Below are 24,297 nucleotides of genomic sequence, written 5' to 3' on the forward strand. Positions count from 1 at the left end.
CATTGTCCAATTACTATTTTAAGATAACAACAACAAAAAAGAATACCTATCTGAACCAATGTATGCCAAGAATCACAACTTAATCATGTTTACAAAAGTTGGTTTCTGCAACAAAGATAGGAATTCAAAACCTTTAAATTAAGATGGATGCTGCCAAAAATCTCTGAAATGTATGATAAGACCAGACAAAACCACAGGAAGAAACATCTTCCCTCCAAAAACAATTAGACTACAATCTGACATTGCCTCCCTGGTTTGTTCCTACTGCATTCTACATAGCTGATATTCAGCTGCATTGAAAACTCCTGCTGTACACATCCAGTTATCAGTATTCTTCTGAGTTTGGAAACATGCCTGCAGTAATTTATTTTCAGTGACTGGTGGACCATCAGTGCCTCTCTTAAAAATAATTAAACAGAGAGAGTCAAGTCAAGTGTTTATGGTTTAACAAAAGGAAGTGTTTCTTCTCCTAAGAGTATATGTATCTGACAATTCCTCTGCTCTAAAGCAAGTTCATTATCATCAATAAATAGTTGTTAAAAATCAAGATATTTTAAGTATATTTGATATTAAGTATATTCGACATTCAGTGTAACCCAGGGGGGATAGATATGGCTTGTGGGGGTTATGCAAAGTATGCATAGAGGAAGATGTTGACACACATGAGGATGATGGCATTAACGCAGCAGAACCGGGACCAGAAGGGATCCTCTCTGGTGCTGTGGGTGGCATTTAGTGCAGGGGTCATCGGGCTGTTGGCCCGGGAACTGCAGAATGTCGCACTCCGTATATATTTCCTCCTCCGCTGCGAATCAGCACCTAAAAGAGAGACAGCGAAACAGAACAGAACACTGGTGGAAAGCTCAGGTCACATACACTTACAATGCAGTCCGTAAGTATTTGGACAGTGGTACAACTTCTGTTCTCTTGGCTCTGTACTCCAGCATATTGGATTTGAAATTAAACAATTAATATGAGGTTAAAGTGCAGACTGTCACCTTTAATTTGAGGCTTTAATTATTGGGTGATCCATGTAGGAACTTAAATTCCCTCCAATTCCCTCCAGGTTCACAGCCAAAAAAACTGAAATTGTACCACTGTCCAAATACATACAGACTGCACTGTACATCTGCATCTGATGTGCTGAACTACTTGAGGAAGGTCTTTCTGTAATTTCATGTATTCATTTGTTGTTTATTTTCTGTCTGTATTCCATATATTTATCACTAATAATATTGTATCACTAAACATACAAGATTTCCAAGAGTCTATGCTGGTGAAAACATCCATAAACAGGTAAACAGATGAAACATGACTGTTTGTTTTTCATTCTACTGTGCCTGTGCCACCTCCTCCCTATTCAGTCCACACAGGAATCTGACCATCAGCCACCCACCCATCACAGCCCCTCTGCAGGATGCTGTCAAAGCAAACAGGGTCATAAATATCCCCCCCTGGGACAATGTCCGCTGGACACACAGGTGCACAAATAATGCATTACTCCATAATAACTGGATAATTGCTGGGTGTGCTAGTGTAGGAGATGTCGAGCACCTTCCGTCCTTTGCTGTGTGTGATCACTCAGAGACGACACTTTCTGCAGAGGGATTTCACGGTCAACATTCTCCTGGCTCAGCGTCCACCATGTCAAGGATCGCACCTGAAAGGACGCATCAGAGAGTCACCGCATTCGAACAATAATTCCAAGAATTTCAAAAGATACCGATGGGATATTAATACACTTCTAATTAAAACGGGTTGTATAATTCAAGAACTTCTTGGCGCCAGCTGCTATCATATCCACTTTCGTAGCACATTCTCTCCATAGTATGAGAACAGAGGCCCATTCTCTTCCCCAGCAGGACTGAGTCACAGTGTAGGCTACTTTTCTCAGGTATGTGTGAATGTGCATGCTATTGTCTGTACTCATACAGCTATGTCCATATGCATACGTGTGCTAGCTTCCGCATGTGTGTATAGGTGAGTGTGTGTGTCTGTGTCTGCGTGTGTATGTGCGAGAGCGAAAGGGTGTGTCTGTGTACACACATTAACCATGTAGCCCCACTCTGCTCCACTCGAGACCAGTGTTTCTGCTCACACACCTGAGCTATTTTTTGTGATTTGACAGGCTCAGTCATTAAATCAGATGTGTGAGTTCCTGGATACAACAAAAAATGTATGGAAACCGACCGATCCGTTTCAGGATTTTGTGCCAACTTTTGGTCTTAATTACTTAATTGACTCAATAATATCTTATCTGACATGAGGCCACCCACGGTAAGAGCAGTCTGGTAGTCGGAGGGTTGCCGGTTCGATCCCGCCCTGGGTGTGTCGAAGTATTCCTGAGCAGGACATCTAACCCCTAAATGCTCCTGACGAGCTGGTTGGTGCCTTGCACGGCAGCCAATCGCTGTTGGTGTGCGAGTGTGTGTATGAATGGGTGAATGAGAAGCATAAATTATACAGCGCTTTGGATAAAGGCACTATATGAATGCCAACCATTTACCATTTACATGTGCATAAGTACCGGCTACAGCTGCAGATTGCAAGTAAATGGTTGGCATTTATATAGCGCCTTTATCCAAAGCGCTGTACAATTGATGCTTTCTCATTCACCCATTCATACACACAGTCACACACCGACGGCGATTGGCTGCCATGCAAGGCACCGACCAGCTTGTCAGGAGCATTTGGGGGTTAGGTGTCTTGCTCAGGGACACTTCGACACAGCCCAGGCGGGGGATCGAACCAGCAACCCTCCGACTGCCAGACGGCTGCTCTTACTGCCTGAGCCATGTCGCCTCCACAGTATATCCAATATACTAATGATATACTAATATCCTAATGATTTTATTGTGCTCAAGTACAGGCTTGAACCGGGGTAGCTGTCACCGAGCTGTCAAAAAATTAAAGCATTCCAATAGGTTGGAAGAAAAAGCAGTACGCAGCCCGGCCCTGGAGAACCGGTCGAACCCAAATCCTCTCGTGCGTGTACGTGTCTGCTGGAGTGGGTAGAGCCGCACTGACCTGCTCCTCTAAGGGCGGAGTGGTGAGCAGGCTGATGACCACCACCACCATGGCGGTCAGCGCACACAGGATGATGGCAAAATGGAGGTAGTGGACTCTGCGTAGCACATCGGGCCGGGGGTCCGGCACACCGCAGCGGGGCGGAGGATACACAAACTCCAGGATCATACGGGCGAGGCCCACCACCAGCCCTACCATGAGACCCCAGAACGCTCCCTGCCAACAAAGAAATGCCAAAGATTTATCACCTCCTACCGCCGCTACAGACTGCCTACAAACACTGCCTGCAAAATACCATCCCAATCCCGGGGTTGGCGAGCAACTCACTTTAAAAAAATCTCATTAGTGCTTCACACCAAGTGCGATGAACTGTGAGATCAGTCTATTATAAGATCTCTGAAATATCCATAAAACAAACCACCCTCTTTATCAGTAGACAGATTAAAAAATAAAACACCATCAGAGCAGATAAAATATCTGGCTCAGGTTAGCTCAACTGTAAATTCAAATACTCCGCTTTTAAATGCAGTTTGTGCATGTGGATGTAAAGAGAACTGAACCTGTTGCACAATGCAGAGGAAAGACAAAAACAAAACACTGACTGTCTCCTCTGTCTTAAAAAGAATGCTATCTGGGCGGTTCAGTCATTCAGACATTCTATTATGAAAAATAATCATTTTAAAGGCAAGTCTCTAATCACTGTTAAAATAACAGCATGTCACAGTAATGTACAGTGGGAACTATTACAGTATACTTGCCCTTTCAACATAAGCAGGTGCACACTCCCATTTTCAGCAAATATATGCACTGTTATGCTAGACACATTCAGCCAAATACCAGGATGTCATTTTATTTGTCAAAGCAAATAGTTTACATATTTCATATTTTTAAGTAGACCACACAGATAAACTAACCATAACTCTGAGAAACAAATAAACAAACAAACAAAGCTGTGCAACTTTGAGACTCAAGCAACCCAGTAGAGCATATTTGTCACACGTCAGTGGACAGCCCGTGCACTTCTTCCCCAAAAAATATTTTGTTAATATTTTTTAATATTTCAAAGGCTGTTGAAGACTGAGCCACAGCATTTGCACAGGGGGTGACAGAGCAGATGTGGGTCACGGCAGCAGGAGTTTCTCAGTTGATAATCAGGACTGTGTGCTGAGTAATGCTGGGAGAAGGTGCTTCTATTGGGCAAACAGCAGAACCTGGGAACTGCTGTTCTGGAGCACAACACAGGGGTATACACAAAGAATAAACCTGTTTCTATCTCACATGCCCTCCAGCTCATATCTTCTATGGAAACAAGGCATTACGTGCAAGAGCACAAAGCTTGTGGTTACTCCCAACGTAATGAGGTTTTCAAACAGGACTTTCACATCCTTAAGCAAAACACACGCATATATTCATATTTAGAACGAAAGGCATCTGCCTAGACAAGTGGAAATATGAAAATGGAATCATTGCTGCTCGAGAGAATTACTTATTAAAAATCTCACAAAAAAAAGTGTGTGTCACTGTTTCCAAAGAGGAACTCATGACAGCCATATCTGGTTACCATATTTATTCAAAGAGGGTGCTGATGAGTTTGGGAGAAAGAATGAAATGTGAAACCACATTGTGGATACTTTAGGGAGCAGAAGTAATTCAAAAAGTCAGACAAAGTGAAAATGAGCACACACATCTGGTCGACACAGAAGGATGGACACTAAGATATCTCACACTGATATGAGCTCTGTTTCATTTCAGAGGAGCGTCTGTTTGAACACATGGGCTGAGAGTCATATGCCACAACGTATAGCTGCTAGGACAGGTCAGCAGATTGACCAGTAATAAATATGCCACAACGCTGTGGGGAAAGGGAGAGAGGTAACCACAAACAGGCGGCACTTTCCAGAAACCTATGACTATCACCTATTCCCAACACAGTCTAATAAGACATGGTTGAAACATCAGGATTCCACAGCATGCATGAACAAATAAGCAAATAACTACAGCACAGTAATTACAGCGGACAGCTCTGCCGAGCCAAATGCGGGGTAATGGTGACTAATGCACCAAACTGCTCTGCTATAACTGCACAAGCTCTTCATACCTTTTCTGTACCTCTGCCAACAGGTCTTAAATTACAGCCGGTGAGAGTCCTGTTGCCACATCTTCAGTGACGACAGATGTATTCAGTTTTTTTTGTTTTCACAAGCAGACAGATTGAGAAACATATTGCAGGCTCACCGCCTCGTTGGTCCTCTTCCAGAACACTGCGAGCACGAAGATGGCAGTGACGGGTGGGGCCAGATAGCTGGTGACAGACTGGATATAGACGAAAAGTTGGCCACTGTTGGCACTCTGCAAGATTGGGATCCAGACCACGCTAATGACCACCAGGATCACTGTCACAATCCTAAAAAACAGACACTGATTATTTCACTGATGAAGGCAGTATCAATCAATCAATCAATTTCTATTTGTATAGTGCTTTGTCACAAAGCAGCTTTACAGAGAACCGGCCCCCAAGAGTATGCCTAGGGCAACAGTGGCACGGAAAAACTCCCTGATAACAGGAAGAAACCTTGAACCTGACTTACATAAACTGATTTACACAAACCGCTGGTTTGTTGTAAAATCTTTGTTGTATCATTTTCGTAAATAAAAAAATGATCTGAATACAGATATTTGAGAAATATAGACATTAAAATGCTGATATCTTTTGTATCTAAAGGCATGCAGTACACACTCAAAGAAACTGCTTTCAAAACAAACCCTGTGATTGCAAGAAGAATCCAATCTAGTTCAAGGGTTCGCACTTCACACCCATTATAGACAGTTCCATGAAGAACTACAGTACAGAAGGGTCCCTCAATGGAGACAAGTCAAAGAACCCTTTTTGCTGAGAGCGTACGAACACAATACACTTCTGTTGACAGCCATCACACAACCTATAGTTGTGAATGCAATGCGAGGAATAGTAAGCATTACAGTCACATCCAGACAGCTGCTGGTGCGATTCTCTCCCTGGCTGCCCACCTTCCCACCAGCAGCAGCTCCTTCTCGCTGGCCCCTCGCCGATACTTCTTCCAGATGTCCATCGTGAAGAGGGTGCTGCTGCTGTTAAAGATGGAGGTCAGGGAAGACATGAGGGCAGCCATCATCACTGCAATCATCAGCCCACGCAGGCCTGATGGGACGGGGCCAGATGTGCGTGCAAGAAAGAAGAGGGAGGGGCAAATGAACACAGAAATATTAACCTGTCTGTTACATATGATGTGTGTCAGCTATCTGCACATCATTTTATCATCCGCTACAGCAGCAGAAATAGCATATAAAAGAAGCAGGTGTCATGTTTTGGTATATAAGGCTCTTACCACTGGGCATTAGATCAATGACCAGTGTGGGGAAGGCAATGTTGGAGCAGCCCACTTCTGCACCACACACCTTTACGCACTCCTCAGGATCCACGCATCCTACTGAATCTGGAGAGAAAAGATAAAACAGAATACAGACTAGCATGTTCTCAGGCAATCCAAGTCAGTTGACGTCGTTTCCCTGCATTCAAACGTGTCATTTCATTTCGGCAGCGCCCGGAATCCGGACACTCCACCCACATTCCGCACCGTGTGAATGCAGTGGGCATACGAGGGTAAAGTTCACAGTGTCTGGTCCTGACGCTTTCGTGTTTTTGCAGAGAGCGAGCCGGATACTTTCATTTTATCCAAATGTTGGTTACAACCGATTTATTTTTTTCATATATGGACTTAAATTCTAAATTATATACGGCACTTTTAAAGGGCAGTTGTATAACATTGTGAAGGTTCTAATAAAGTTTCTGGTGACTGGAAGGCTATATTGTAACAGCGAACTTGGATAAACAGCTGGATTTACTCACTTTTTAAGTTTGTAAGATGTTATCGAACTCGATTTTTGTTTATCTGCCTGGTTAGCAACGATATTTACAACAGCAATATATATATATATATATATATATATATTCGTTTTTGGAATCTTTCAGACAGGACAATGTCATTTGCGACCTTTCTCAGTTTGCACTTGGACAGTGAGATGTTTTCAATTTGGCTATTTATTAACATGTAAATATTTTTGATCGCGTCAGCTCAGCAAGGACAGACTTGTTCATTCAGCACTGAGTCAGGAATTGGGGAATTTGTGCCTCATTCACGTGATTAGGGTGTGGCCAGAGGGAGGTTCAGTGTGCCGGGAAGCTCTTTTCCCCACTGTTTCTGCCGGAACGACTTTTCAAACTAGATGTGCGAGCCGCACGTATTGTCATAATAAGACGTTAAATGGCAAGAAAGCAACTGATGATAGGACGAAAATTATATATAGATAACAATGTTTTGAAGACAATACAAAATAAGAGTAGCACTTTGGAGTGTAGCACAATGGTCGATTCCTGAACAAAGAAGAAAAAAAAAGTTTTTTTAGCATCAACTTCGTGGATCGCATAGCCTATCCGCTGTTCATGCATTTTATTTACATATACGCTTATTTATTATTTAATTTGCCTTTAAATAATTTTAAACGTTATGGCTTTTTCTCAAATCCAGTGCTTGGATGACAACCATGTAAACTGGCGAATGAACGAGTCTAAACCTGAGTTTTTCTACAGCGAAGACCAAAGACTGGCCCTGGAGGCTCTCATTCAGGAAGGTCGAGATGCTTTCGACAAATTCATCCAGACACGTAAAGTTCGGGAATTTCTATCAGAACTGGAGTTGGAGAAGTTGTTGAGAACCGCGGAGGAATACAATCCGGGATCCGAACATACGAAAGGAGAAGGACTCATAGATGGGGAGGACGGAGCAGTGTCCCTACAGTATTGGCCGGAGCGTTCAGACACCTCGATTCCGGATCTAGACATGGGATGGCCAGACTCCGCATCCTACAGAGGGGTGACACGGGTCACTGTGTACACACAACCGCCAATGGAGGGACATACCCATATCAAGGAGGTGGTTAGGAAAACAATCGCTCAGGCGCAAAAGGTATACTTTATAGATGTCATTGACTTTCTAAAATTTGGTAGTTCAGTATTTGTAGTAACCTATAAGACAAGTATATCAGTAAATACTTGCCTTATAATTCATTTAGTTGTCATTAGCTAATTGTTTCATAATGATTTAGTAGTTTTTTTATTTTATAAACCTCTGCAGCCAGCGTAAATATGCACACTAGACTACCTTGAAAACCATTGACAATATATAGGTCACTGCTTACACGTGTCATCCGATACCACAGGGTTCAGCCACCTTTGTTATACCATGTTAATCTCTCTTTTTATTGCCCTTTTGAAGGGAGACTCAGTGTACTAAGGACCTCAATACATTGTATGGAATAGTCGCATTAAGAATAAAACTCATATCTGTAATTATGGTCTTCAATCACATTTGTAATTAAAGTTGTATTTAGTACTTTGCAGGATGGTAGTTATACTTTCCATTCATATTCATAGGCCTATGTTTAAAATTGTACAAAGTTACAAAAGAAAAAAGAAAAAAAGGATTGAACGAGAAATACAAATTTCATATTGGATCGTTATTTCTTTGGCAGGTTATTGCAGTGGCCATGGATATGTTTACGGACGTGGACATATTCAGAGACCTGCTAGATGCCAGTTTCAAGAGACGGGTGGCTGTGTACATCATCGTGGAAGCCAGTGGAGTGCCACACTTTCTTAGCATGTGTGAGAGGGCTGGAATGCACAGGGGACACCTGAAGGCATGTCACATTCTCATTATTTTAACATTTTTATTTTACAGACATCTGCAGCAAACGCAGAGCTCGCTGCAGATTTCTTGCGGCCCTGAGCAATATGTAATTTTACATTTCTGCATATATTCAAAGCTTGCTAAATTCATAGCCAGCTAGTTATTTAATAAAATACACTGTTCTGGTGAAGTTGTAGCTGATTAGCATAACAGGATTTGCTAACCCTTCTTTGGTATTGGAAAGCAGTTAGTGTTTACACTTGTTAATGGTCCAGAAATGTGTCCTTACAATCTAATCTAATTTACATTGCAATTTTTATCCTTTGATTGATAAAATTACATTCTTGGATGAACGCCTGAATGATTATGGCATCTGACAGCACAATGCATTGAATAGATATTTAGAATATCAGCATAAATGTAAACAGTTTATTTCAGTTTTTTATTTTATTCTGTTTTATTTCATTTCAGTACACAAACCTTTTGAAACCAGAAAAATAATATATGACTGTGAAGAATTTTCAGAGCATTTTCTTTTAGTGGATAGTTGCTAGCTAATTAACTGCACTGGTAAAGCATAGCAACTGGATATCTTACTGGTATTGGTCTGGAGTTGATTGGCAAATATCTTGTTGCATTCAATGGGAGGATTATGGGATATGATACAACTTTAACGCATAATATAATGGGAATTAAAAGCAGTGGGGAGGGAAGAAAATAATAAAAAGAAAATAATAATTTGCACATGAGTGAGTCGCTAAATCCCCATTAATCAGATATCTCAACTGGAAATTGTTTTCAGTTATTTGCTCTGTACAACATTTTATGTTGTTCTGTCTGGCAAAAAATAATACTTATTAATTATATTATTATACAGTATATTGCTACTTAAGTGTAATTGATGTTGGAAAGGTTGCTTCAGGTAAACATTTCACACATTTTAATCATTGGCTAGGATATGAAAGACCGTAGGGGGAGGAGGAGCAGTTATAAATGTATAACTATGTTATGACATCAGGGCAAGAATGCCTATGGCATCCTATGGCATGTATGACTCTTAAGCCTGCGGCAGTAGATCAGAAACGGCTAATTTCATCTTGATAAGTAATTTATTATTTAATAATGTTGTAATATGTTATTGTTGTGGACTGTAAAAGTTGTAGCCCAATAGCAATTTAGCTTTACCCAGTAAAATAGCAGAGATGCAAAGAGAATTAGATTTTTAAATGGCACATTTCAGAATGGCCTGTCGCCTCGCTTAACTAGAGGACATCTGTAATCATTTAACAACAACCACCAGATACAGTGACACAGATTCCATAAAGATCCCAGCTGATGGCATATCTGGGGCACTGCAGAACATTGTTGTGCTAATGTCAGAAAGGAAGGCTGAACAAGTCTGCTCCACGTATATGAATGTTTTGTCTTGCCAGCATTACAAAAATACAAATCTTTACAAATGTTAACACAGGTGAAAAATATAAACTGAAAAAAATCAAAATCTGAAATCCCATGTATTTATAATTTGTCTTTCTCAAAGGTGTAATCTATTTTTATAGGGAGCTATAGATAAAGCAGGAATGGACAGGTTAGCTAGTTATTATTATAGAACATCACATGCTAAAATAAAATCACGTTGATAGCAAATAATTGAACTAAACTTATCCACCAAAATGTCCTCCCCGGGCCTGGCACTGTTGTTTCTACGCATGTTTGTGTCAGATCTTAAATCTTTTCAGCAGGAAAAAGTAATCCGATTACCTTGAGAATTTTTACTGAGCTTTCCCTTTTTCAAGCATTTTTTTATTTCCTGGTGTTAGACAGACAGAGACAAAAGGAATTATTGTATTCATGTAAAGTTGACGTTGTACATGCAGTATATACACAGAAGGAGGACAGTGAGATTAGAGGATATGTGATATCCAGAATTTAAGATTATTGTTGGTGCTAGTCTGCAAGCGTTGCACACATATGCTGATTTGTTGAAAAAGATATGGTACCGGTCCTCAAATGGGGAGAAAGATAAGTGGAACAAGAGCATGTTACACCTTTAAAGATTGAAAGGTACATCTAAAGATTATTATATACTATATATACAAGTATTCATAATACAACACCATGAAGCAGCATCTTTCTGGGTCTGTATTGGAGAAGAGGCACTGAATGAACTAGTCTCATTGGATCCCAAACAGCACACTTGGTTACTATGCTGCCACCTTCAGGTGTTCCACTCTGTTGAAGGTGATTCCAACAGACAGACCACAAACAGACAGTTGATGACATACAGATAATTTTATGAGGATCCTATTTGTCTGTTTTTCTTTTACATTTCCTTCATTTGACATCTGCAGTAATGAATAGTGCGTCAGTAAAATCCTTAGCATCTTTCTGTGCTTTACTGGTAATGGACTAAGGTCATTGCTTGATTTTATCAGCATTTCCTCTTGACAGGAGAATTTACGGAATTCAAATTACTCAAACAATTTGCCCGCCATGGTCTGCTGAGCTGTTATGAAATGCTTGACTATGGAAGCTAAAGTACTTCTATGAACTATCATTTTACCATCAAAAGCAAATGAAATATGATTCCACTCTTCACAAATTGTATTGATGGATTTTACTGGCTTAACAAGTTATTGTTCAGTTATAAATGCATGCTCTATTTCTTGCATTGTAAGGTCATTTACTTCTGTTGTGGCTTAATATGCATTTAAAGTCTCATCTCATACCAATAAGCACTTTCCCATGCTTAATGAATAATCACTTTTTACTTAGGTAAAGAATGTACTGTATTTCCTAAGTCTCAATTCAAGACTGAAATAGGGCCATTCCATGAAAAATCAACCAGAGGTGTGGGGGGTTGACAACTCAAACTTTGTATAAATGTTCTTTATGTATTCAATAGAGAAGATGCAAAAGAAAAAAAAGAGCCTCATTGGACTTGCTGTATTAGAGATATTGGTTCTTAAAAAGGGAAGGGTGGGTGGCACCCAAGAAGTCATTTTAGAGTGGACATTGGGGTTTGTGTTGATTTTGGAGCCTCATATCTATGACCCAGTATTTGTTATCTTCTGTTTTTTTTGCAGTGTATTAATGTATATAATTTGACAGTCAATTTGATCATTTTCTTCATGCACCAAGACAGCTAAGTATTAACTGATTACTGAATCAGTCCAATAGATTAATTTATGATTCATTCCATAAGATGAAATAAAAACATTTAAGAGAAACGTAATGTTTCATTGGGTTAAAAGAAAATATCCTCATTTAATTTCCTGTTCACTCTTTCAGAACATGAGGGTGCGGTGCTCCAGTGGAGCAGAGTTCTATACACGGTCATCAAAGAAAGTCCATGGGTCCATGAGTCAGAAGTTCATGTTTGTGGATGGAGACCGAGCTGTGTCCGGGTCGTACAGGTGTGTGTATGTGTTGTAGAAAAAGAAAGCCGCAAAACACAACATATTTGTGGATTGTATTCAATGGGAAATGTACAGGAGGGTGAGATGTGTGGTTCTTGTAATAGCCCATAACTAAATGCATGTCCATAACTTACTCTTGGGTTCAGTTACTAAATGGTAATGAAAGATGGCAAACAAGTGTTTTGATGTGTTCATGTCACTGCCAAGACTGAACCTGTTCCATGTTCTTTGTCATTTAGCTTCACCTGGACTGCCTCAAGGTTGGACAGAAACCTAATCACAGTGCTAACAGGCCATGTTGTGGACACCTTCGACAAACAGTTTCGCGAACTGTACCTGATGTCCAGGGGTGTGAACCTTAGCAAGATCAATTTTGAGGATGAGCCAGAGCCCGAGCCCATTCCACAGCCCCCACCTAAACCTCCCGTTTCCGCTGCTGTGGCTCGTAAGATGATCAACCCCAAATATGCTCTGGTCACCAGCAATATCGCTGAGACCAGTAGTAAGGCATCCTCGGAAAAGAACAGTGTTAAAAATACCAACCCGATGGGAAAAGTCATGCGGCCCCAAAAACAGAAGGTGGAGCCCCCTCCACTTCATCCAGGACTTTGCGACCTGGAAAAGGCTTACTTAATTCACTACCTTCCTACCTGGCCTGAACCTGACCCGTCCAGTGACGTCATTGGCTTCATCAATATCCGTGACTCAAAAAAACCAGTGCAAGTACACCTGATGCGCTCCGAGAGGTTTGAAACCTCACAGGCGATCCGATTCAAGGGTCCCTTTGTTCCTCCCAAGGAGGAGCCCCTGCCTGAGAAGGCCAGCCCCAGAAAGCAACCTGGAAATTTCCCATGTGACCCCCCGGACACCCAGACAGTGCAGCACACACAGCCCCACCCCCAAAAGACCCAGGAAGTGCCAAAGCAGAGCCCACAACCTTTGGACCAAAAGGAAAAGGCACAAAACAATCAGGGAAATGAGGTCGTAGCACCCCCACCAGTCCCCAAGCCCAGAACTGTTCAGCTGGTCATCAGTAACACTGACTGTAAAGACGGCCCCAATGTCACCCTTGTGAAGAAGCCCTGCATGGAATCTACAACACCCCCAACTCCACAAGTCACAAATCCTGATCCTACCTCAGACTCAATTGAGCAAACAGATTCCCCTGACAATGCTTCTATCCCAGTCCCAGAGTTATGTGAGCCCCCGGCAGAAGATGCAGGGGAAGGAGGCATGGATGAGGATGATCTGGGATTGGAAATGAAACCTATTGAAAGGGAGACTGACAGCAACGAGGCCAACAGCACGGAGGCAGCCCACGGACATTCCCCCAGGGCCAACTCCAACGGCTCCACACCATCAGAGGAATACTTTGAATGCGATGAAGCAGACACTTCGGAATCCAGGCTCGCACTCATGGCAAATGGAGGGACTAGTGGTTCAGGGCGTTTTGAGGATCACAAACATGTTGATGGACTGAATGTCATGGCCAGATTTTCCCAGTCCATGCTGGACTTGCGGCCAGAGGACCAGTTGCAGCTGCAACGGGAGAAGTTTGGCCGCCAGCGACAACTGCCAAATATTCACATGCCTTTTGGCAATGGAAGGCAGGTAAGGACAAGGACAGATGCATAATACTTGCACATAGGACACAATCTTTGCTGTTGTGAAATATCCATACATATAGCAATATCCAATTATATGTTCTGAACTAAAGCTAGAGCCTTGTATCTCTAAGGTCAAGTAAAATAATAAACATGTTTTAATTTTTGTGCAATCAGCAGAAGTCGAGTCTGACCAGCAACCCATGAGTCAGATAAATCAGATGGGAAACATGCCTTCAAAAACTTTCTTTGTCTTTTTTAGGCACTGGCATGTCAGACCTTGTTTATACTAATCAAAGGCAGTTGGTTCTTCATAACATGTGACTTCCTCAGTGTATTGACTCTGCCTACAGGGCAGTAAACAGGGATATAGTGTAGGCCTTAGAACATATCAGAGAGCATTACCTGGGTATAGAGCTCTGCTGATCATTCCAGGTAAGATGATGAAGATCATGGGGAGTATCTTCAGATAGCTAGCCAAGATAGAGGCACCCTTAGCATGGCTGAGGTTCTTGGCCGACAGGGACCTTTGGACAATCACCTGTGGAAAAAACGGTCTACCATGAAAAAATGCAAGATATTCATTGTTGACACTAAACATCAGTTTTTTTTATGATCAATTAAAAATGTTCAAATAATACTTTGTCAATTTTAGTTTATAGCAGAAATTCTTCAACAATGGAAATTGTTTTCCTCCACTCATGCTCATACACTATGAGATCTTAATAAATGCTGTCCTCCGCTTTACACAGCTGGATCAGACCTCATCCAGATCTCCAGCCAGCATCATTCGTAACAACTGGGAAAGCCAGGGACGGACAGCACCTAAAGTTGTCATCGCCAAGCCTGGAAGCTTCCATCGGCCCAGAAAGGCTGCAGGGTTTGTGATAGGAGGGCACAAGTACTGGCAAGGCAAGCTGATGAACCAGGATAAACTGCCCGCCAGGCATAGCTCCCCAAACAGACTGCAGCATGCATCTCGGCCCGGCCATTCCCCTATCCGCCACGGCTCTCCCCACAGGACACCAGCCACCCATGCTCAGGACGTCAGCCAGAGTCCCTTTGGCATCTCTTTTGCCAAGTTGTCCCAGGTCAAACACCTGAAAGGGAGGATCTCAGGGAACCCCTTGCTGAAGAAGGCACATAAATGAGCTAGAAGCCCTCTCTGCACAGCCCTCTCCACCTCTCCAGAAACAAACCAATTGTTTGAATTGCTTGAAGCTCTCATGTGCTGTGATGAGGTATCTACTCTTTCTTTGTGTGGTGGATGATATTTAAACCTTAAGATTTAAGGTGCATCTTAAATTTCCCTCCTTTCAGAGGGGTGTTCTTTCCAGGCTGCCATATTCTCATTCCCTTGACTCATAATGGAAGTGGCCTTGAGTCATGGAATCTTTTTATGTGCATAGCACAAATGCTGCGGGATTTGTGGAGGTCTCTCCTTCTAGCCTTGACAAACCTTCTCTTAATGGGTGCTTTTTAATTATGCAAAACCATAACCCAAAGAAGACTGGATATGATTCATGCAGGATTTCTGTAAGGGTTCTCTTGCCTGGTCAGTGCACCAATACCATGTTGCAAGGATGGTGAGACCCAAGGTCATGCCAGGCCAGGGCAGGTCTCCCACCACTGGGTCACGGAAGAGATGCATGGCATCAGCGCGGGGCAAGTGGCATGTGGTGTTGGGGATGATCTTTGTTGGGATGGCCTTCAGGTATACCCTCTCCAGGTTGCTGTAGCCTCCAATTTTGTCAAAAGCTGTAAATGAGAAATATTTATGCATCACAGTAAAATGTGGAAGACCATCCTTAGCCAGCAGGGTAGGACCATCTGTCATTGCTTTCACATGTATTTTCAATATTTTTGTTCTTTCTTCTTCATTGCTTTTTATCTGAAGATCATGCTCAGCTAATTAGGTTATTAGCTTTTTGCACACAGAGCTCTTAATGAGGTCATTTGTGACTCTGGGGGACAGTTAATCTTCAGCGGAAAGTGCAACATTTGAGCTTTTACATACTGGTGCATTGTGGGTAGGAAATCCATTACATTTATATACTGTGAAAGGGTTGTTTGTCCAAAGGGAAAAGTCATGCTCATAAGATATTCGTGAGATATGGACATTAAGTATGTATAATTGCCATTATCTTACCTTTAAAATAACCTCAGATCAGCCTAGTTGAATACTCAAAGCCACAAAGTGGGAATATAGGCTGGGGCTGGGGCAGTGAAACAGATTAGGTTGTTTGATGAGCAACAGTCAGCTATGACAGCTACATAATTAGATTATTCTACGTTGTATTAACTTCCTATGGTGGGAAAGCTGGGAAATCAGAGAAAGCCTCTGTTACACAAACTCACTTTTTATCTTGAGCAATTGACAAAAACCCAAACATTCCAGACATCACCAGAAAATGTATCTTTAGAGTGCAACTTCTCCGTAGGACAGATACTGCATAAAGCTAGCTAATATTGTTCTCATATTTGACCTGTGGTACTTCTAAAGTGCAGTCTAAAGGCGTGGGCATTTAACCACCATAAAACGCAAATCTGAGGCACACCTTGGACAACTTTCTAAGCCAACATTACATTAAAAGGCCAAATGTTTACAGTGTAGTTGCTGCAAGGAGGAAAACATTGGCAGCAGAAATATCATATTTAACATTCAATAAGTTTTCTTACTTTTTGGTGGTCATGAAATAAAATGTGATGCTGAAATTTTGTGTGGTTTCATTCTAAAATGCATATATCGTGAATCAGAAACCAAAGACAAATTGAACAAAAGACAATGCAACTAATAGCAGAAAATGATGAGTGAGACCTTTTTTGAGGATCGTTCAATTCAAGCGCAACAACTACAATTTTGGGGCAAGCACCTACCATGTCATCATGCATCCTATGTAAATTTGCCAGTGATTGAATACCTGTGATAGTCAGGATAATCGCTCCAGTGATCATGATGACAGTCTGCAGGGTGTCGGTGTAGATAACCGCAGCCAGACCACCTTAAAAAGACAAAGAGAGAGAGGATGGATACGACTAGAAGGCCTGAAAATGGTTGAAAGCGGTTACAGGTTTAATGCACATGGAAAACACACCTGCAATGGTGTAGAGTGCAGTTACCACCAGCATCAGCACTGTGGACAGGTAGAGGTTCCAGCCTAGGCACACTTGGATGAACAGTGCCCCAGAGTAAAGGTCTGTCTGCAGGGGATGATGAGAGGTTTGGGATAACATGCATGAATGCACTCAAATACAGCCTCGTGGCGGCATTAGCTCATATGAGTCTCAAAATAAAATGTATTTTTGTACTTTTGCTTCCCTTGCGGCCATTACAACATTATTAAAGTATAATTGGCACTTTTTTAAAGCACTGCTCTCATAAGAGGGGTCTCCAAACCTAACTGAAAGCACAATATCGGTAGCTGGAAGAGTTTCATCATGAAGGGAAATCAAACCCCTTGAGCCATTTCTATGGAAATGTGAGGGGCTGACACTCCATATAAAGCTGAGAAATAACTACTGTAGGTCTGATTGAATTCAAGCATCAAAAGCATACATTATTTACTACAAACCAGTTGGAGCTGCACACAGGACATTCATTTAACATGAAATTTACTGTTCCTAATCAAGCATATTTACACTCTTAGGAGCAAATGGTGCCAACTCTTTGAGAAGACTGAAAACTGGATTAACTAATATGTCAATCTTCTGCATTATGATTTCATGCATTTCATCCCTTTAAATTAGCTGAAGCCAAACACATGTCATTTTGGTATGTGAAAATGTTAGTTTAGTTGAACTGACGGTGAGGTGACATGAGCCCAGAGGCTGCTTCAGAGACTGTTCTGGAAGCATATCAGTTGACACACACCTTCTGATAGAAGGGAATGGTAAACAAAAAGCCTTTCAGTTCAATGCTACAGAACTCATAAACATGCATGATTATTTTAGCTTTTTGAGTTACAAGTAGAATAACAATGTGAGCACAAATTATAATCATTGACAATACATCTGCTGGCAAGTGTGAAAAGTCTAATTGCATTAGTCTGGTGAATGGGAGGTAAGGGGCTGGAAAGAATACTCTAGGTACACACAGGGTAATGCATGACTCTGCCCCCAGAGGGGAATCTGCTTCACAGATTTGGTTAATCACTTATAAATGACACAAAGACTGGAAAGAGATAATGACTGCAAATAATTCATTATTATTGTAGATTAAAATATTTATTTCCCACTTAATCATCTTTTTGCCAAATATAGCCTTGCGCCATCCATCTTCCAAATTACTACTGAATGTGCGGATATTATTATTCATTTCAAAGTGCTTTTTGTCCCAGGGGGATATATTGTCCTGATTTGCAGTTACTGCACTGGTAATAGGTTGTGAAAGATGCAGCAGTTCCAGCAGGTTTTGTAGACCTCTGTGTTTGTACTATAGATAGACTTAGCTGCATTGTTGTAGTGGAGCTGAGGGACCTGGCTATTCAATCAGTTGAAGCTCCCACTCTTAGAAAACATCAACGAGCAGACCACACAGGTGATTACACACCACCACCACAGCTTGCCTGCTGTTTAACAGAATGCTCAGATTGAACCATGGTGCTGGGTTTTCATCCGAGTCACACTCTGGGAACAGGGAAAAACCACCTCACTTGTAAACAACACAAGCTATGCAAATAATGCAAAAACCTGGCACCCCAACCATGTCAAATATTACAGTGCATAGTTACAGCCACATCATTAAAAACCACCGGCTACTTATAGGAATTACTACTTGTTGATAGTGAGTAAGCCTTTACAGGAATAAGTGTTGCATGTTTATGTTGGTAATTATTATTATTATGCTACAATCCTCTGTACAACTTAGCAACCACATGAGTTGGCTCTCTGTAGGATGTGCATGAGCCTCTAGCCCTGTAGGCATTGTGCCTTGCTGGAACAGTACCGGGGAATTAGCAGACACTAGGCCAGCCTACGCATTGCGACTGTGGAGAAAGCCAATATTGCTATACCTCAGGCAGATCTGGACAGCTGCAGCTGGTAACACATTGGATCTCAACAAACAAAACCAGCCAACACCTCAAACCTGCCAATTATATCACCAACAACAGAAGTCAAGAAGTCAACCTCTGCTATTCTCTAAACACATGAACCAATACAGCCGCTTCCCTGCTAATTACCCTAACGCCTCCAGACACAACCCCCCTCCAAACTGCTGAAAATGCTTTCCTTTTGTTCTTCCACAAAGCAGTTCAAAGAGGAACAACTTTCTGTTACAATGGCAGGAGTTATGATGGATCGCCCTGTTTCAGATTACAGGCTAGCCTGCTTTCTATTGGTAATATTATCACTGTGGAAACCACACAATGTTTCCATATGCCATGGTACCATCAGGTAATGTTAGAAGGACACCAAGATCATGTATGGCTTCCCTTTGCTGTAGCATTAATATAAGTAAAGAAAAAACGGAAAAATTGTTGTCCCTCTTCTACTATAACTCACATGCTGAAAGTTATGGGAGAGTAACTGACTGACAGTTAAAAACACAGCAGTCAATCTCTCCATTTGATTTCCACATTTAATCATATAGGCAGCTAAAAATGTATTCATTTACAACCTGTGTATTTATGTAATGTGAATGACAAACCTCCTTTGGACAATTCAAATTCCATGCTACAAATAAAGACGTGAGCCATTCACAGCAGTGGGATAAGGGTGGAAGTGAGACAGCAGCTGATAGAGTTTATAGCTTTTTTTATTATTATGATTTACTTGACCAGTGATAAAAAACAACCGTACTGTAATTCTGGCCCTTACTTCTGGCCTAGCACCGATAGCTACAAATCAACTGTCAAGACAAGCTTCAGATCTATTTTCCGAGTAGGGTCAATCAATCAACAAAATGGACAGATTAGTGTATGACTCCAGACCCCTCCGACTGTGTTCATTTCCTGTCCAGCGCAGCCTGATTACGCGCTCCCTCGGGTTTTATGGCAGAGCGTTACTCTGTCCTCGACTGAGCACGTGCTCACGTGGCCTTACTCACTGAGATCTTGGTGAAGACGGACAGCAGGAGGGACAGCGCTGACAGGTACATGCGGATCCGTTCCCCTCCAAACCGCCTGCCCAAGTACTCCGGCATGGTGACAATCTGACCGGGGACGAGAGGAGCACCGTCACGATCAGCATACAGCTCCCGACACCCCTCATACACTCTCACAAATAAGGGTACGGTGGAGGTACATTTTGGTTCTTTAAACCTTGTGTTGGCTTAAGGGTAAAAAATGACCCGCCACTATGTTTGACAACAGAGAAAACCCCCTAAATTATCTTTTTTCAACTTGAAATTTGATGACAAAGTTTGTGATGAGTGACAGGTTGTTTCTTCATGCAAAATAGATTTGGGGTTTAAAATTCAATTAAGCTGCTTTATTCAGTGAAGGCTTAGTGAAGGCAGGTTATTGTTTACCCTTAGGACAAGGAGAGTATACAGAATGTTAAGACTACATGAGGGTTAAGGAAGATATACCCTGGAAGGTACAGTAACTTTCTTTTTGGTAGAAATAAGCACCTTTTACAAACAAAAAAGTATTAATCCAATGGCAAGGGGTGCAATTTTATGTACCAAGCTTTCATACCTTTTCTGCGTGTACACAGAGCCAGTGACAGTTCTGCTGCCAGCACAGCGTCACCATGGAGCTCTGGGGATGTGTCACACTTTTCACTATCACTTATGATCAGGAGAGGTCATTTCAGGCTGTTTCCTGTGTTTCTCTCATAAGTGGCCAAGGGACAGCATCAAAATGACATTAGTGCCATTTACATAGTTTCCTTTCTATGTCTGTTCAGTGCAATGGCCTTATTCTGATACTGCTGGGTTGTGAAGCCACATTTAAATTCATGAAATGTATAATCGGTCACACCCTTTCTGGGAATACTCATGGAGTGAGGTGTTTGATTTCGCTGTCTAATTTATGTCTGCTCTCAAGACACGGTAAAACAACAGGCCTTAACAAGTCGTGTTGGGTAAACAGGCCAGGGTACACAGGGTGTGCCTGTGTTTATAGACATGGCTGGGCAGGTGATCTTTGGGTGGTGCAGTGGCAGGCTCACCCCAGAGGAGATGTACACAGGAACGAAAACCCAGGCCAGAGCAAGCAGCACATAGGTTGCCTACAAAGCAGACAGACGGAAAGACAAAGAGGCAGACATGTTTATCCTCATAGTTGTTCTCTTAAACCACAGCTTATGTCTCATTCTGTGTCATATTGATAATCCTTTAAAACACATTGGAGTTTAAAGAGTCTTGTGAAAATCAAAACAAGTTGTTTACTGCCCCCTGCTGAACTGGAAAAATAGTGCAGAATGTCCCCCTTTTTTACAAACTGAATATGTAATCTACTTTTTTCCAGGATATCATTAATGTATGGAATTTTGAACTGTTTTGTACTGTATTTTGTCAAATAATGTTATTTTGATTAGACGCTCATTGATCAGTTTTGACAGCCATGTAGGAACCACAGGCATGATCTGCTAACTAAGGCCCAGACAAGCTTCATCAGTTTAGTTTGACCATACACATAAGATTTCAGACATAAACCATTAGTGACATATATTTCAACAGAAAATTGGCATTAAGTACATTTAGAATTTTTTTTAAATTGGTAAATCTTTGATTTCTTCATAAACAAAAAGATTTGATGATGACTCTTCTGAATTTGTTTAATGTTTAACTTACTAGTGCTAAGAATACAAAAATAATCTTTCATAAACATTTATTAACACTAAAAAAGTTATTTTGCAGATGCACCTAGGGTGAACGTTAAAATGTAGCAGCTGCAGTATACTGTAAAATTGCAGTATATGATTAAAGTGAATACCATGGTTTGTGAAAATGCATATACTGCACATTCTAGTCACACACAACACTACCAAAAGATAAAGTCGAGCCCAAAGAAGCTATTATGAGAGCCCAAGTTCTGTGATATACTCCTGCAGAGATTCACAAGGCCATTCCTGCGTCTGCTGTAAATGGAAGCCTACTGTAGCTGATAATAAATGCCAAAACCTTAAAAACAAGAGAAGTATTACTTGGTGGCAAATATTTCTGCTGAGAACATTGAACAAATAATGAAATGATAAAATAACTTGAGCACCTAACAGTGGCGATGTTAAAAATCTGCTTTATCGGCGAAGCTATAGACAGCTTTCTTAGTAGCAGGAGTCGGATCAGAGAATAGGGGGGTGACAAGGCTGCTACACGGCAGAGTCGCAGTGGGTTGGACACGCTGAAACTGCATGCAGTCATGATTATGGTGCGTTGAAAAACATACGGCAGGATATAGCAATGGCTCACTCACGTTCCACTCGAACCCTGCCACGGCAATGCCCCCAGCTGCCCCTGTGCCAGCCAGCCCAATGAAAAGGCCCGAGCCCTCACTGCTGGCGAACAGAGAGGCTCCAATCTGAGAGAGGAGAGACACACCGACACTGTGAGCGGAGCCCAGCCCAGACATTCTGAGCGACAGGTACAGCTCAAAGTGAGAAAAGAGCACAACAATCCAGAAAAAAACTGCCAGTTATTGTACGGAATAGTGTATTTACCAAAATGAATGAATGAAAATGAATGACAGCAGCAAGGATAATATTCAATTATTTTTGGGAATTGGGCCAAAAGGGGCAGATGCTTGGGCACCCAGAGCCACCCACAACAACTCCCCCTCCCCCCAACACCCCCCTGCATATGCCTGACTGAGAGTACACTACAGGTTGTAAATATAGCAAATATTGTGAGTGTTTCAAGATCTGAACACGACTAAAATAGGAAATAGCAATATAAAAAAAATTCTGTTTGAGCCCTTAGGAGTTACACAGAGATAGTACAGTACCATTTTTGGCTTAATTATCCATGTGCAGGAGTGTAGTAAGGATGTGTGTGTATGTGTTCTTGCATGAATGACTGTGAGTGCCTCTGTGTTGAGTGAGGTCTCACCGGCCACCACGCCATGTCCCGTCCGGCCAGAAAGTACCCGCTGAGTGTATTCCTGCTCACCCTGCAGGACGACTGCCAAGACCAAAGAGAAAGGGTGAGCCCCCCAGGTGAACCCCATCCAGCGTCTCTCAACACAGACGCAAACAGAAACATCACAATGCACGGTTAACTTTGCTGATATGTTTCTGCATCAGAGGCGGTTCACTCATTTCCCACAGACTACAGAGCAGTTCATAAAAATAAGCAGGCCAGGATTCATTGCCAACTCAATTCAAAAATTGTCTAACTTTGTCTGAACTTTTACTGTACTTGGATATGTTGCCATTTCAACTGCACATTTAATGACATTCACACAGTGGCACATACAAGAAGGCCTAGTCATTCTAATACCAAATACTAGGGAATTAGTATTACTAATTAGTAATCCCATAAACTGCATGGCCAGAGTGTGTTTATTTCCATTCAGTTCTCTTTAACAGCGAAAAACAATAAAACTAATGCTTCCCCTGTAATATAGCAGATCAGAGCTGCCTCTGCTTCATCATTAGTTAAGTGTTTGTGATGAATAAATATGCAATTGGTGAATTGAGGAATTTTATCATACTAACATCATACTGATTACCCATGAAATGTTACACTCAAAACTCTCTCCAGTGAGGCTCCATTTGTTCAAGTGAACTTATACAATATTGACTTTAACAAGGCTCAGCGGCAAGACTCAGCAGGCGAATAGCCAGCTATCCCTCTAAGTACCCGTTTCCACAACCCTCAGTGCTACTACGGCCCAGCAAGGCCGCAGGACTTACCCAGATTCCAACGGCGACATTCAGCAGAAAGTACGCTCCGATAACCGTGATGTCAGACTCGGTGAAGGTCTGCGTGCGGTTGAAGAAGTTGGTCGTGTAGTTGCTGGCCATGTCTGCTCTGCTATGAGAGATGGCAGTGGCAGGAGCGACAGGGAGCGAGGAAGAGGGAAAGAAAGAAAGAAAGCAGAGGGGGCAAGATAGCAGGAGGAATTGATCATTAAACACATCAGCTTAATGAAGCACCAGTGTGCACGGGTGAGAGCTGTGGCACCTACACTTGTTTGCTCTCTGGAAGACGAGAGGCAAGAGGGGCTACATAGTGACAAAAAACATTTCCTTGTGTGTTTCCCCAAAGTGAGCTGAACTGGAAAACAAGCACCTACTGTATCCAACATAGCTAGCTTAATACATCTTGTACTAGCATCCTTCAAGAAATTGTATTACAGGCATTTCTGGTTTCTGGTTTACTGGGAAAGTAAATTATTTACTTTCACACACAAGACCTAGGTGGCTCATAATCATTAGCTTTCTCCTAATAAACAAAAAAAGGCGATACAAGCCAGCATCAGAGCCATGCTTAAAAACTATGACCCGTTAGATTTTACGCAACCTGTTATGACGTAGGTCCTTTTTTTTTGCTGAAACACAACAGCAACACAGTAGTAACGATGTTCCCATAATTTGCGAGGCTGGGAAAACAGGCTTTGTTTGAGGAAAGGAGAG

At 41.8% G+C, this 24,297-nt stretch overlaps 2 protein-coding genes across 2 annotated transcripts; one reads left to right on the forward strand and one right to left on the reverse strand.

Annotated features, from left to right (window-relative positions):
• Nucleotides 1–2: 2 nt before the first annotated feature.
• slc5a10 (solute carrier family 5 member 10) lies at nt 3–22,798 on the reverse strand. Its single transcript, XM_061231444.1, has 14 exons — nt 22,769–22,798; nt 22,137–22,241; nt 20,890–20,949; nt 19,823–19,927; nt 16,872–16,977; nt 16,698–16,778; nt 15,329–15,534; nt 14,182–14,317; nt 6,393–6,500; nt 6,055–6,205; nt 5,263–5,431; nt 3,028–3,243; nt 1,555–1,660; nt 3–819 (listed from the first exon to the last, which is right to left on the reverse strand). Exons 1-14 carry the CDS (start codon nt 22,781–22,783, stop codon nt 626–628), a joined length of 1,758 nt encoding a protein of 585 aa, XP_061087428.1. The 5' UTR covers nt 22,784–22,798; the 3' UTR covers nt 3–625.
• fam83gb (family with sequence similarity 83 member Gb) lies at nt 7,233–16,491 on the forward strand. Its single transcript, XM_061231442.1, has 5 exons — nt 7,233–8,030; nt 8,596–8,763; nt 12,045–12,169; nt 12,412–13,783; nt 14,529–16,491. Exons 1-5 carry the CDS (start codon nt 7,572–7,574, stop codon nt 14,925–14,927), a joined length of 2,523 nt encoding a protein of 840 aa, XP_061087426.1. The 5' UTR covers nt 7,233–7,571; the 3' UTR covers nt 14,928–16,491.
• Nucleotides 22,799–24,297: the final 1,499 nt, after the last annotated feature.

This window comes from Conger conger, chromosome 2, assembly GCF_963514075.1.
Source record: "Conger conger chromosome 2, fConCon1.1, whole genome shotgun sequence".
NCBI lineage: Eukaryota > Metazoa > Chordata > Actinopteri > Anguilliformes > Congridae > Conger > Conger conger.

Coding starts and splice junctions, on each gene's coding strand:
- fam83gb (XM_061231442.1), top strand. CDS start 7,572: ATGGCTTTTTCTCAAATCCAGTGCTTGGATGACAACCATGTAAACTGG. Junction 8,764..12,044: donor TGCACAGGGGACACCTGAAG/GCATGTCACATT, acceptor TCACTCTTTCAG/AACATGAGGGTGCGGTGCTC. Junction 12,170..12,411: donor GCTGTGTCCGGGTCGTACAG/GTGTGTGTATGT, acceptor TTTGTCATTTAG/CTTCACCTGGACTGCCTCAA.
- slc5a10 (XM_061231444.1), bottom strand. Junction 16,978..19,822: donor CCGTCTTCACCAAGATCTCA/GTGAGTAAGGCC, acceptor CATCCCCTGCAG/ACAGACCTTTACTCTGGGGC. Junction 820..1,554: donor CACACAGCAAAGGACGGAAG/GTGCTCGACATC, acceptor TCTCTCTTTTAG/GTGCTGATTCGCAGCGGAGG.